The sequence below is a fragment of the Felis catus genome, chromosome B2 (assembly GCF_018350175.1).
Source record: "Felis catus isolate Fca126 chromosome B2, F.catus_Fca126_mat1.0, whole genome shotgun sequence".
In the NCBI taxonomy this organism is placed as follows: domain Eukaryota; kingdom Metazoa; phylum Chordata; class Mammalia; order Carnivora; family Felidae; genus Felis; species Felis catus.
The window spans coordinates 123,096,504-123,109,853 of record NC_058372.1 but is presented as its reverse complement, the minus strand read 5'-3'; the positions used below and the strand labels follow the sequence as shown (position 1 = coordinate 123,109,853).

At 36.7% G+C, this 13,350-nt stretch overlaps 1 protein-coding gene across 1 annotated transcript in view; it reads right to left on the bottom strand.

The window, feature by feature from the left end:
- Positions 1-13,350, bottom strand: part of PEX7 (peroxisomal biogenesis factor 7) — a 79,070-nt gene that overhangs the window by 23,084 nt on the left and 42,636 nt on the right. Inside the window, exon 9 of the mRNA XM_023254436.2 lies at positions 3,289-3,388. Coding sequence (XP_023110204.1) covers positions 3,289-3,388 — 100 coding nt within the window. The remainder of the gene's footprint in view (positions 1-3,288; positions 3,389-13,350) is intronic.

Below are 13,350 nucleotides of genomic sequence, written 5' to 3'. Positions count from 1 at the left end.
ACAGAGCGTGAATGGGGGAGGGTCAGAGAGAGAGAGGGAGACACAGAATCTGAAACGGGCTCCAGGCTCTGAGCTGTCAGCCCAGAGCCCAACGTGGGGCTCGAACTCAAGGACTGCAAGATCGTGACCTGAGCCGAAGCCAGCCGCTGAACCGACTGAGCCACCCAGGCGCCCCTGAAAGTTTCTAAGAGAGACCTTTAAAGTCCTCATCACAAGAAAAACTTTTTTTGTAACTGTGCGTGGTGACAGGTGTTAACTAGATCTGATTATTTTTCAACATGTATAAATGTCAAATCATTATGCTGTACATCTGAAATGTCAGTTATACCTCAATAAAGAAAACCCACAAATCAATTTCTAGAATTCTTCTGCTTTTCAATCTCTAATGGCAATAACAAAGAAAATCAAACACAGTGTGGTCTAAAAGTCCTCACACAATTTGGCCCCTGCTTAGTTCCTATCACTTTCCCCTTCATTCAGTAGGATCCAGCCACCATGGCCTTCTTTCTGTCCCTTAATAATAACAAACCCATTGGCATCTCAAGGACTTGACAGTTGTTTCCCCTGTGAAAAACATTCTTGCTTTAGATTTGTGGCTGGCTGGCTTCATTTCACTGTTCAGTTATCAGCTCCCATTTCACTTTTCTTGGAGAGTCTTCCCCAGACCATTCAAGCAAAAGTACCCCATCATTCTCTATCAAATTGCTCCCATTCTGAATCATCTTTATTATTTGATTTCTCCCATAATATGGAAGCTCCATGACAGCAGGAATCTAGTCTGCTTTGTTCACTGGTTTATTCTTAGTGCCTAGGACAAGACCCAGCATTTAGTAGGCACCTGACAAATATGAATGAAGGCATATGTTCCCAAGGCATCCTTTGCCTCCCTCTGTTTTAGCACATATCACACTACACTGTAATTAAGTCCTGCATAGCTGTAGTAGATACTCAACAAATGTGACAGAATAAAAGACAGAATCAATGAATGTCAAAGAAAATAGAGAAACAGAAAAATAGTTATGTAATATTTTCAAAACATTAAAAATACATTAATAATAAAAGATCTATTAATAAAAACCTTTCAATATTTAATTTGTATGACCTATAATATATAGCAAAAATTATATAAAGCAAAGTTGACTGACCTTGAAGAATAGGGAGAAACATAAACTTTAGTTGATAATCTTAACGCTCAATTTTTAAAAATATGACAAGTAAACAGACATATTTTTCTTAAATTCTAATGTTGAGAAATATGCCATAAATCAGGAAGAAATAATTTCTTCCATTCTCAAGTACTAGCCATGCTCCCCCCTACCCTGCTGCCCTGTCACAGGGTCTATGATATAATATTACTTCTGCCTATTTAGGATATCCCTTCTGTCTCTTCATTAGTTAATGCCTGCTCATCCAACAGGTCTAAGATGAGCCTCACTTCCTTACAGATTTTTTATATAAGTTAAATATCTACCCTAATTATGAACCTTTGAGGTACAATGTACTTCTCCCTCATAGGCTTGTCACAGCTGTCTGTTCACATTCATTTGTGAGAGTAGTTGATACAATGGTGGACTAAATGCTTTATAAAGACAGGGCCCATGTTTATTTTCATTCCTCACTGAATCCCCAGTACCTACTACAAGGTCTGACATGATAATATCTGTACAAAGAATAAATGAACGAGAAGGAGTGGTCTTATTTTTAAGGTCCCTTCTAATCCCAAGATTCTGAGCCACTATGAATTAACTCAGTGGAAATTTCTGGTACAATCGAACTGTATATTATGGCATTGAACCTGATGCTTATTTAGAGCTAAAAGACGACTGCTTCTCCATTCCTGTTTGCTCTCAATAGCAACTATTTCTTTAGCACAAATGGAATTTGGTCATTCAATTGGAAGAAATGGGTGGCAGTCACCAGCCTACACATACACACACATACACACACACACACACACACACACACACACACACAAATATGGCCATGTAATAAATCTCTTATTATTTAAGTGATTTTAAAATATGATTAATAAACATGAAATGATTAAGAAGTATGGTTAATATATCCTCTGAAAACAAAGTTCCTTTTAATAAGGTGGTTCATGTGTGGAGAATTTGGAAAACACTTGGCACTCTGGGGGAGGAACTGCCGTGACTGTGTAGGTCAAGGAGGCCACTGTTTGGGACTTCTATGGCATGGGTTCACAGAAATATATGAAAAGGAAAGTATTTACTCAGGATCCTTTGTTTGGTATCGCCACATTTCAATACATACATTACAACTGTTTTAACTGGGACAGCAAACAGGTATGGTTATTTTATTAAATAAAATACCTATTTCACCTATAAAAATGTATTTCTCAGGAAAGGAACTAGTTAATTTGAAGCACAGTGTATTTATATTAAAGATAATGCTATTTTGCCCATCACTACTTCAGTTTCTTTTCTTCTTAGATGCCATTAAGTCATGTAAAAATAATTATTCTAATGTTAATGAGAATATTCTAATGTCTAATGAGATTATTTTATTTATCTGAGAATATTTTAAAATGAGAATTATGTCTTAAGTTCCTAAAATTAAAAAAAAAACAAGTATCCATTTAAATTTAAGAATACAGTAATAAGAAATTGGATTTGCTTCTTGTCAAAGTTATAAAATTCATCATAAAAACATAATTTCTTAGTCATATTCTACATTTTCCACATAATATTTTGTTTCATGAATATGTTGGTGTTTTCACATAGTCTGTGTTATAAAGCACCTAATCACTCAAAATACTATTGTGTTTCTGACCTAAGTTTGTAATTTCCAAAACTGACACAGCATAAGAAAACCCTGAAGAATATTTAAAGTCCAAAATATTGACTCTCAAGTCCTTAAGAGAACAAAAGGGGGGAAATATAAAGTTTATTAATTAAAACAGTAGCCATTCTACTCTACTTGGTTCCCCCACCAGAAGCCTCTCTTTTGACGTGTGGAGAAGAGGGTGACAGTCCCGACAGAAAAATGACCCACCCACCATCTCAACTGCTTAGTGGGACAGTCTTGACTCCCACCAACCTCTGAGGACAATCCTTCCCCATTTCATTCTTCTCTTGTCACACTTTCCATTGGGAGAGGCCTACTCAAACGCTCATATTTATCGAACAAAAAGATCAGGTTAATTAAGTAAATGTACTTTGTACTGCCCTAAAGGCAAAAGTGTGTTCCTAAAAGCAACACAGGGCACACATAGAGCTGTTTGTGAACTGTATGGGTAGAAAAAAATCCAGACACTGCACCCATTACCTGAGTAGGACTCTGAAGACTTAAATCTAAACCACAGGTAAACTCTGTATGATGTTCTACTGTTTCAAGAAGAGGATCAGGCTTTGAAAAGTTCCAGAATCTGTGAATATAAACAGAAGGAAATAATTTAAGTGCTAAAACTACCAAAAAGTGTATCTAAGAAAAAACAAACATTTACCATAGCAGAGTTTTGATCAAAACAGTTTCAACCGATTCATAAATACAGAGTCCCACTACTGATCTACTTTAAAAAATCTAATAAAGAAAAAATGTACTCCATTCTATTACATAAAGAACTGAAATTATTAATCAACCTACCCTTGTAAAAGATTATTATATTTCCATTAGTATACCTTGAAGGATAGAAGCTTAACAAATTTTAGTTAAAACATTTTTTTTTATATTGCACGAGGACATTTAAGATGAGAGACACTAGGCTTTTGTAGCAATTTCTAAAAGCATTCATGACTGTAAAATAAGGATATTGGATTACATGAACGCTAACATTTTATGATTTTAAATGCTACTTCATTTCTCAACAACTGACATGAAAAGATCTTAGGTTTAATTTACATTTCAACAGCAATTCAGATTCTTTAAGAAGAATCTGTTCTCTGTAATTCTGAAACTGTTTCTTTTTGAGGTGCAGCCTTTCTTATAAATTCCACATCAATGTAATTTCTAGAGTCAAGAAAAACTGAAATGTGTTCTCCTGGGCCAATATTAAGTATCCTATTTATCCTCTATAGACGGGGAGTGGTAATATTTACCATAATATGTCTCTGATTTCTACTGTACAGAGGAACTTGGCCCTATTTTCAATACACAAAATAGTACTTTCTTTCTAAAGCTTTATTTGCTCATCATCTTTCTTATTTGACTCTAAACACTCCATAAAAATGTCACATTCAGAATCATAGAGTCATACTCCAATGCAGCCTCCCTAATGATCTGTAACCTGGAACACACTGAAGGTTTAGCGGATCTCTTTGAAAGAGAGTAAATACACAGAACCAACAGCCATAGTTTGTTTTACCTGGTCGTATTATTTCCCTAATAAATACAGGGTTGGTCTTATTAAGTTTGAAAAGGATTGTTGCTATGGATAAACCACTGTGTGGGTACCAGAGAGACAATGAATAAATAGCTCATTTATCAGATTACTGAAATCTACAAAATATTGAAGGAGAGTGATTTTACTTTTGAAAATTTCCTGTTCAAATAAATGAGGGAACAAGCTGCAGTCCTTCTCAGAAATCATGATAGCGGCTGCTACTGTCTTTGCATATTTGTTCCTTTGGGTCAAGAGATAGATATTGTACTGAAATCTAATTTTCTAGATTTTGATAATGTTTATATAAGCAAGAGTAAATAAGTCATCATGTAATTTGGTTTCTAAAACATGGTTATTCACTGATTTGCATTATTTGATACAGTAATCAAATGATTTTGTATATGCCCACTATGTTCCAAAAAATATTCAAAATGGTTTTAAAAATATGTATTTAATATGGCAAAAAAAATGAGTTAGAGGAAGAGGACAGGGAAGTGAATTTGAACTGGCAAGGAGATTGATAAACAAAAATGAAAAGCATCCTCGACATCTCTTAAGGAAACACAGAGACGTTGTTTCACAGGCTGCTACTCACGAGTCAATGGCCTTACCCCAAAGGACAGGTTAGTAGAATCATTCTAAGGGAAGGTCATCTTAATCTAGAGTATTTAGCTTTCTGACTTCATTTGCGATTTAGGTTTCATTTCAATAGAATGGATGGGCATTTGTCTTTAGACAAAGCATGAAAATTAGTTTCCAAATTTCAGTAGAACTTTTTAAGGATAAAAAAAGCAAAAGGATTCATTTGTACCCTCCTGACAAATTCCTGGGATGCAGCTTTTGTTACTATTTTTGTTGTTTTGAACCAGCTGACGTAAAGGCTGCACCGAGGGCAAGACAGGTGGGCCTTAAGAAAATGAGGATGCCCAATAAGGATGCATGTGTGAAACCATCCAACTTCAGCTTGAAAGTATGAAAAAGGGAAGTCCCATATACAGAAGGGCTGGAACTCTATTCAAAAACTGAAGCTGGGGACACGGGGCTGGCTCACTCAGTAGAGGGAGTGACTCTTGATCTTTGTTTGGGTCATGAGTTTGAGCCCCATGTTGGGTGTAGGGATTGCTTAAATAAATAAAACTCAAAAAAAAAAAGTCAAGCTGAATTTGCTCTAATACATAGCTTGACGGGCAGTCATGGCATCACACAGTTCCACACCACAAAGTCACACCCATCATAACTTTAACCTGGGAAAAACTATCTGGTATCTACCTGCAATCTGCAAAAAATTCATCAAATGAGATGCATGCTAAAACTCTAAGGATACAATTTGGTGAAGGGAGTGTTAGTCCAGCAAAAGTCATAAAAGTGCTATCAGTTTATTACATCCAGTTCACAGCTCGGATAGAAATTATGTAATACACAAAGTGTACAAAAATTATGGTACAAAACTTATGAGAGGTTCATTTCCAGTTGAATGGCTACCTAGATGTCTAGATCAACATTCTCACTGAAAAAAAAAGCCTAGGTAACACCTAAAAACAAACATCACCACAAAAACTAAGAGCATCAGCAAAGAACACTCCAGTAAAAACTAGACTGAACCCAGAGCAGCACATCAACAAGTGAGCCAGCTTTTGCCTTGAGAGGGTCTGCTGAACAGGGAGGACTTGGGCTTGGATTTTCTTAACCTCGAGGGGATCAGGAGCCAGAACAATCAGGAAGATTAATATTAATATTTATAATTTAAAAATAATTTTCAGTAAGCTAAAATATCAATGCTATCAAGTTAAATACAGTAAATGGCACAAGCTAAATAAGTTGAGAAAATCAAAAGCTAAGCAATGTGTTTACACACAATAATAATTCATTTTTCCGTTGCTAATGGTTTTTTGAATTACAAAAGAAATATACAATTCATTTCCTCATTCCCACCCTCCAACATTGTTAATGCGTTGACGTGGCCACTTCCAGGACTGTTCTAGGTTTCTCCATTCCAGTTCCACCAAGAAGGGGTGAGCAGTAAGAGGGAGGTGAGCGTTTCTCCACATTTTCTCATATTTGCAACTCAGGGGGCGTGCAATCTTTGCGATCTTTTCTGGATTCAGAGGTCCAGTACATTTCCATAGATCTGAGGGCCCTCGTATGCCTATCGCATAAGCAAAATAGGCTTCTTTTATTTGGAGACGTCGGGCTACATATATCACTACTTGGTCAAATAAGGCATATTATCGTTAAGTGTAATGTTTGTTTTGGTCCAGCACATATACTACTTGGTGCCTTTTTGTCTCTTTGCTGATGAAATCACTGACTATTTAAGCTCTCTCTTGGGAAGTAAATCTACTGGACAGGCCTCCAATGATTCAAAATATTACAGAACTGTAGGAACATTTTTCATTTAAATTGGAAATGGAGAGAGAGAAAAATTCATCACAGTACAATGTCTTGGTTGAGTTCCTTTTTGCCTTTTGATTCCACAATTCTTTAACAAAGCAAGTATGTAGCACTGTGTTAAATAAAATATCTAAACTCTTTCAAAAATTAAATTGAAATTATTTTTTACTTTACTCAAATGGAATCTGAAAGCCCTATACTAACACTTATGAAATTTTGCCAACATATGAGTTCAGTGGAAGGTTGATAATACTTTTCAAAATTCTTCTTTTTCCTTCCCTGTTCTCAACTTACGAGTTAGTCCGTAATACTTTGTGAGTCTTTCCTACCTACAAATAAAGAGATGGGTAAAGCTTTAGGCTACTTTTCCATGCCTTACATGTACATTAATTTTAGTCAAGCTGAATTTCAATTAATTTTAGTTACATTAATTTTAGTGGTGTTTTTAAAATTCTAAGCAAACGGAACAAATATAATTCCCTGTTTGCACTGCTTGGGTCTCGTGATCTCTAGGGTGATGAGCAAAATATTTTCGTCACAGAAGCTTCTTTTCTCATCACTGAATTACTCATCCATTCAACAATTTATGAGTCCTCGTGTGTGCCAGGTACTGTGCCGGGCACCAAAAGCAAGAGAGATATGACCTCACTCCAGCAGCTCTGAGTTTGATGGGACAGACAGACATTTTTTAAAGGACCACCGAGGTATAAATGTAACTGCAACTGACAAGTGCCCCAAAAGGCAACGCCGGACGGTGGACAAATGACATCCTCAAGAACTGACACTGAGCTGAAATCTGAAGGTTGAGGAGTTAGGCAGGTAGAAAGCAAGGGGCAAAAAGGTGTGTGACACAGAGGGCCCATGAGGCTGGGACAAGGAAAGGGCAAGGGTGTCACACAGGGTAAGCAGAGTCGGATCACAAAGGTGTTTTAGCCCATGTGAAGAATTTGGGATTTTCTCTGAAGTATAAAAAACAAAACACTGAAGGAGATTTATCTACTGGGCTTTACATTCTTTAAAAACAGTTTCTTAGTAAACTTTTAAATTTTATAATAGTTTTAAATTTGCAGAAAAATTGTGAACAAAGCAGAGAGTTCCCATATATGGGTCCAAAAGGAGAAAATAGTGGCTTGAATTTAAGGTGGCAAGAGTGATGATGAAGGGTTAATGGACTGCAGATGCATTCAGGCAGAAGAATTCATAGGACAGAAAAAACAATAATGACTGATGGGACAGAAAAAATAATGATTCCTATGTTTCTGGCTTCTATCATTGTACTGATAATAGCAATGCACTTGTTTATTTATAGATCTATTTTCCTCTCAAAGGCACTAAACCTCTTCGAATTCAGGGACAGTGTCCTATTCTTCTTCATATTTCTTGCACATAAAAAGTGTCTGACACACAGACACCCAAAGAACATTTCTTGAACTAAAGAATAAAAAATAAATTAAATGAGTATATTAAGGACAAGATAAACAAATGACAATGGCCAACCTCAAAAATGAGGTAACTTTTTAATCACCTATAGATGTGGTCCCCAAATGATGGACCAGAGACTTGTTCCTCTTCTTTGCTGACGATTTTTTTCTGAAAATTCCAGTTGAGTAGATCTGTATGGAATCCAAAAATCTCTTCCCAGGAAATGGTGATACTCAACCAACTAGGTTTGGGAATCACCACCTAAAACAGCACTTCCCCAGATACAGATTTGAAAAATTCCCATCAGAAACAACAGTGAGGGGTGCCTCACTGGCTCAGTCAGTTGAGCATCAGACTCCTGATTTTGGCTTAGGTCATGATCTCATGGTTCGTGAGATCAAGCCCTGTGTTGGGTTCGCGCTGACAGCATGGAGCCTACTTGGGATTCTCTCTCCGTCCCATCCCCACTCACGCTGTCCCCCATCTCTCAAAATAAATAAATAAAAATTAAAAAAAAAAAAGAAACAGCACTGATATCAGGCAGAAGGTGAGACAAGGGAAAAACCAACAGGGCAGTGGTTCTCAACCTCCACTAAATGAAATCAACTGAGAAAATTTAAAAAACTACTCGTGTGAATGCTATCTCTAGAAATTCTAATTTAATTGGGTATGTCAAGGGCATTGGGAGGTTCAAACATTCTCCAGATGATTGTAATATGCAGCCAAGGTTGAGAACTTCTGTTGGAGTGGGGAGAGCAGATATTACCCATTAATTGAGAATCACTGATCTAGACCCACAGTTCTCAAACTTAACCTTTGCATCAGAATCACCTGGAGTGCTTGTGAAAAACGGATTTAGAAGGTATGGAGTGAGGCTCAAGAATTTGCTTTAGAAATTAAGCAAACCATTGTGACGCAGCTAATAAATGGCAGTCCCAATGTACGACTCTACTGGCACTACGCCCGGTATTTTTTCTACTGAAAGATACTGCCATTCACTTTTTCTCTGGGCTGTGCCAAGGAATCTGGAATGTAGGTGGACAGGATCTGGGGCTCTTCAGGTAATTCTGATTAATGCCCTGAAAGTTCAAATGGACCTAGACCAAGTCAGGCTTCCCCCATACTCCTCAAACTACATAGAAAATTCCATTAGCCAAAGCCCATGCCAAGACTCCTTTAGTCTGCCAGCTTACTTTCAAAACCAATACCCTAAGAAAATTACAAGCTATAATAAATCTGAACTCCTATGTCAAAGAGTTCAGAAATTTTCCTTTGTCCTAATATTTTTTATATGGACCTACTGCATCTCTCATCTACTTTGCTGTCCCTTCCTGACTTTTGTATCACTCAACCCATCAGATCTTTTTGTAACCTCACAGATTCCCATCTTTTTGAAGTGAACCTGAGTAGAACACATGGCATCATGGGCTTATTATTTTATTGTCTGTATTGCTGTTGAAGGGGATTAAAACATAGAAATTGTACACTAGCAAAACAATTTTGTAAAGAGTTAAACTTTCATTCATTAACTAAAGAATATTTACTGAGTGCTAATGCTCATTTGTTTGCATGACTAGATTGGAAAGTTGTTTATTTTTTGAACTTGTAATAACATAAAATTTAAAACTGAAAAATACTGTCTGCTAAATGAAAAATATGATTAATTTTGAAGAATTATTGAACAATTTTCAAAGGTGACTTTTAATTTTTTTAATGTTTATTTTTGAGAGAGAGAGAGAGAGAGAGAGACAGAGAGCAAGCAGGGGAGGGGCAGAGAGACAGGGAGACACAGAATCAGAAGCAGATTCCAGGCTCTGAGCCATCAGCACAGAGCCCTACGGAGGGCTCAAACCCACCAGCCCCGAGATCATGACCTGAGCTGCAGTTGGACGCTTAACTGACTGAGCCACCCAGGCACCCCTTAGAGGTGACTTTTAGAACAACTCATTCACAAATATCCACAAACCATATTTACAAACTTTCAAGGTTAATTACAAAATTCTAGAATTGAGATTCTCTATCAAAATAAATTCATTGTATTTCAATTAAATCTTTCATTAGATCAGTATTTTAGAGTGACTTATACCACTTGATCACAAAAAAACCTTTAAGTCCAGGAGCTATATATAACACAAAGCCTAGTGTATTCTGACAAATTAAAGAAAACCATTAGCTGATGGAAAGCTCGCTCTGAAAGTATTCATGGTTGCAATCTGCAGGAATACAGGATGATTTTCTGGAAAATGGCACATCTCAACAAGAGGAGAAAAAAGAAAAAAACAAAACTCTTATAGGTTTTGTTTACTGCTTACTGGTACAAACTGAAGAGCCATGCAATAATTTCAAACAAGTATCTATGTAAAAGAGGAAAAAAAAATGGGAAGAACCCTATATAGCATGAAATATTATCAGTATCCCGGGGATGAGATTAGTCTATGTTAAACTGAACTGTAACTGGCACCAAAACGTGGCTACCTAGGTTAACTACCTACGAAGATGTGGCAAAAGGTTATTTCACAGAAGCACAGACCCTAGTGTGACTGGATGGGGCTGCAGGAGAACTGTGTACCTAAATGCTGAAGAGCCAAACTGACAGCGGCTGCCTGCCTGGGCTTCGGTCCTTCACTAGCTATGAAACTGTTATCGCTACGAAATTGTTAACATCCTCATCTCTGCAGCTAAGCATTTATGAGTAAGACCACTCAGGCTGTCGGGTTGCGGGATGTCTCCACAGCTCACAAGGATCTCCTTTACTGAACAACTCCTTTGTCAGCAGAGGACGGATACAGGGGATAAATGTGGGAAAGAGAAAAACACACGGAGCAGACCAAATAATTCTGTTCGTTTTCTGGTGACTGGACATGAAAGCTGGAGGAAAAAAACTCAGTGCGGAAAGAGGAGAAATGAGAAGCAGGCACCTGAGCAAAGCAGTTTCAGTACCTTCCTTTGCCCCTTGCTGCACTCTTGCCCTGGCGCTCTGAGGGACCCCAGATCCCGGGAAACATCTCACCTTTTCAATATAAGCTGGCTCCAGATAGTCTCTGTTTGACACATGCACACACGCATAACTTGCCCTAATAGTGCAGAAACATAAGGGATGCTGCTGAATTATAAGAGACAATTAGATTAGTAATTATTGGGGTTTATTCTCTGTATGGTTCATTCCATTAGGTCAAATCTCTAAGATTCAATTTTAGAATATTTAGTGTTGCTGCAATCCAGACTGGGGATTCAGCACAGACCTCAAGGGTGAATTATTTATCCTTGAGTTTTTAGGAGACAGAATAAACTACTACTTACTGACGAGTAGTACCCGGTTGATCTAAATAAACAGGCTCACTATGTGCACAGATAACTCAGAGCGGGGAACACTGAGGCTGTCTGCCCAATTACCTTTTTCTTAAAAACTGTAATCGCACGGATTAGAGTCCACTAATTCTACAAGGCTTATGACAGAGAACAGCAGCTTCCTGAACAGTCTCTCAACCCTTCACCTCAGAGGCAACCACTTTACATTCTTTTAGCTGTTTCTTCTGATACTCTGTACTTACTTGCTCTATATTTCCAAATAACATGCTCACAGAATTCATTGATTATTTTCATTTTCACATATTATCCTTTGACCTCCTGCTACGGAAGATGAGACAACGCATTATCTGCATTAGAAAATGTAAACATACACAACAAAAGCCACTCAGTTGCCTATTGAAAACGCACAACAGAAGTTTTTAAAAATTATAATGCAAATGAACTGGCAAACTCCACAAATTTTCTGTTGGAACTAATCAACACAATTTAAAGTTCAAAGCAGTGACTTATAGTGTATAAAGCTAAGGCTTAACATTCCTCACTCCTTTTAGATCTAAGTGTCTCTTCATGTGCTTGCATTAGGTTATGAATTAGACGCGGATTTGGGTTGATTCTTCACGAAACATTTTAGTACTAAATAATTCTGAAAATGTTCTGCAGTTACAAATCAAGATATTTAAAATCAGAAAGTCTTATATATGTTTCTAATTAATGTATATTGTTTAATTTTACAGAAAATTACTTTCATTTTTCACCTGGCATTTAACTTGTAAAATTATGCTTCATTTCATCAAGAGATCTTTCCAGTATAAACAATAATCAACACAAGACTTTTCTAATTTAAACAAGTCAAATGGAAAAACCCTTTGGGACATATAAAAACATCAATCTATCAACACACTTGGGAGTTACTGCTTCACACATAGAAATACCTTAACCGTTAGTTATATGAAGCTCAAAGAGAGTTATTAAATTGATCATTATTTATTAAAGAGATTATCAAATTGCATATTATAATTGATTGTAGGAGGAAAAATAAAAAATATCAATTTGTAAATTTAAGTGACAATCAGGATACCAATACAATGGCCCTGAATTTGTTAAGTAGCAAAATTTTGTGATCTAGTCAGTGCTGACTTAAATGCAATAGAACTGCAAGATTTATCCTGCAAAAATATCACTGTCTTATCCCAACAGAACTTTCCACCTTAAATTCAGTTTTATTAATGACCACCTCAAATATAATTAAAGGGAAAGCCATATCAAAATGCAATTGTTGTAGGCTTTTACATCCAGAGTAAGCAAAGGGTAATTTAACTTTTCATGCAACATAAATTCACTTACATCTAAAAGTTTAGTATATACATGTCCCAGGTACTAGGGACAAAATAACCAAATAGACAATCTTACCTACCCTGTAAACAAGCAATGTGCTTTATTAACACAAAATATATTCAGTACCAAAATATCCTTAGAAGAATCAAGCAAATATATGAATGCAAATATTCTCATTCTTGAAAAGTAAACCAGAGACAACTACGTTAAGATGCTTTCCTAACATCAGTGGTGAGGTTTAGTGAACCTTTGCCACGAAGCAAAACCTGTGACAGAGTTACAAAGACCCATCTAAGATATCTGACAGGCACAGAATATTAAACAACTCTGATCACATTAAGGATTCAATCACCATTCCTCAGATGTAAATAGTGTCATATTAGCCACATAATTTCTTGTGATTTGATAAACAAATGTAGAGGAATTAAGAACTATCTTAAAGGATGAGGTAAGGGCACCTGGGTGGCTCAGTTAAGATTAAGCATCTGACTTCGGCTCAGGTCATGATCTCGCTGTTTGTGGGTTCTGTGCTGACAGCTTGGAGCCTGGAG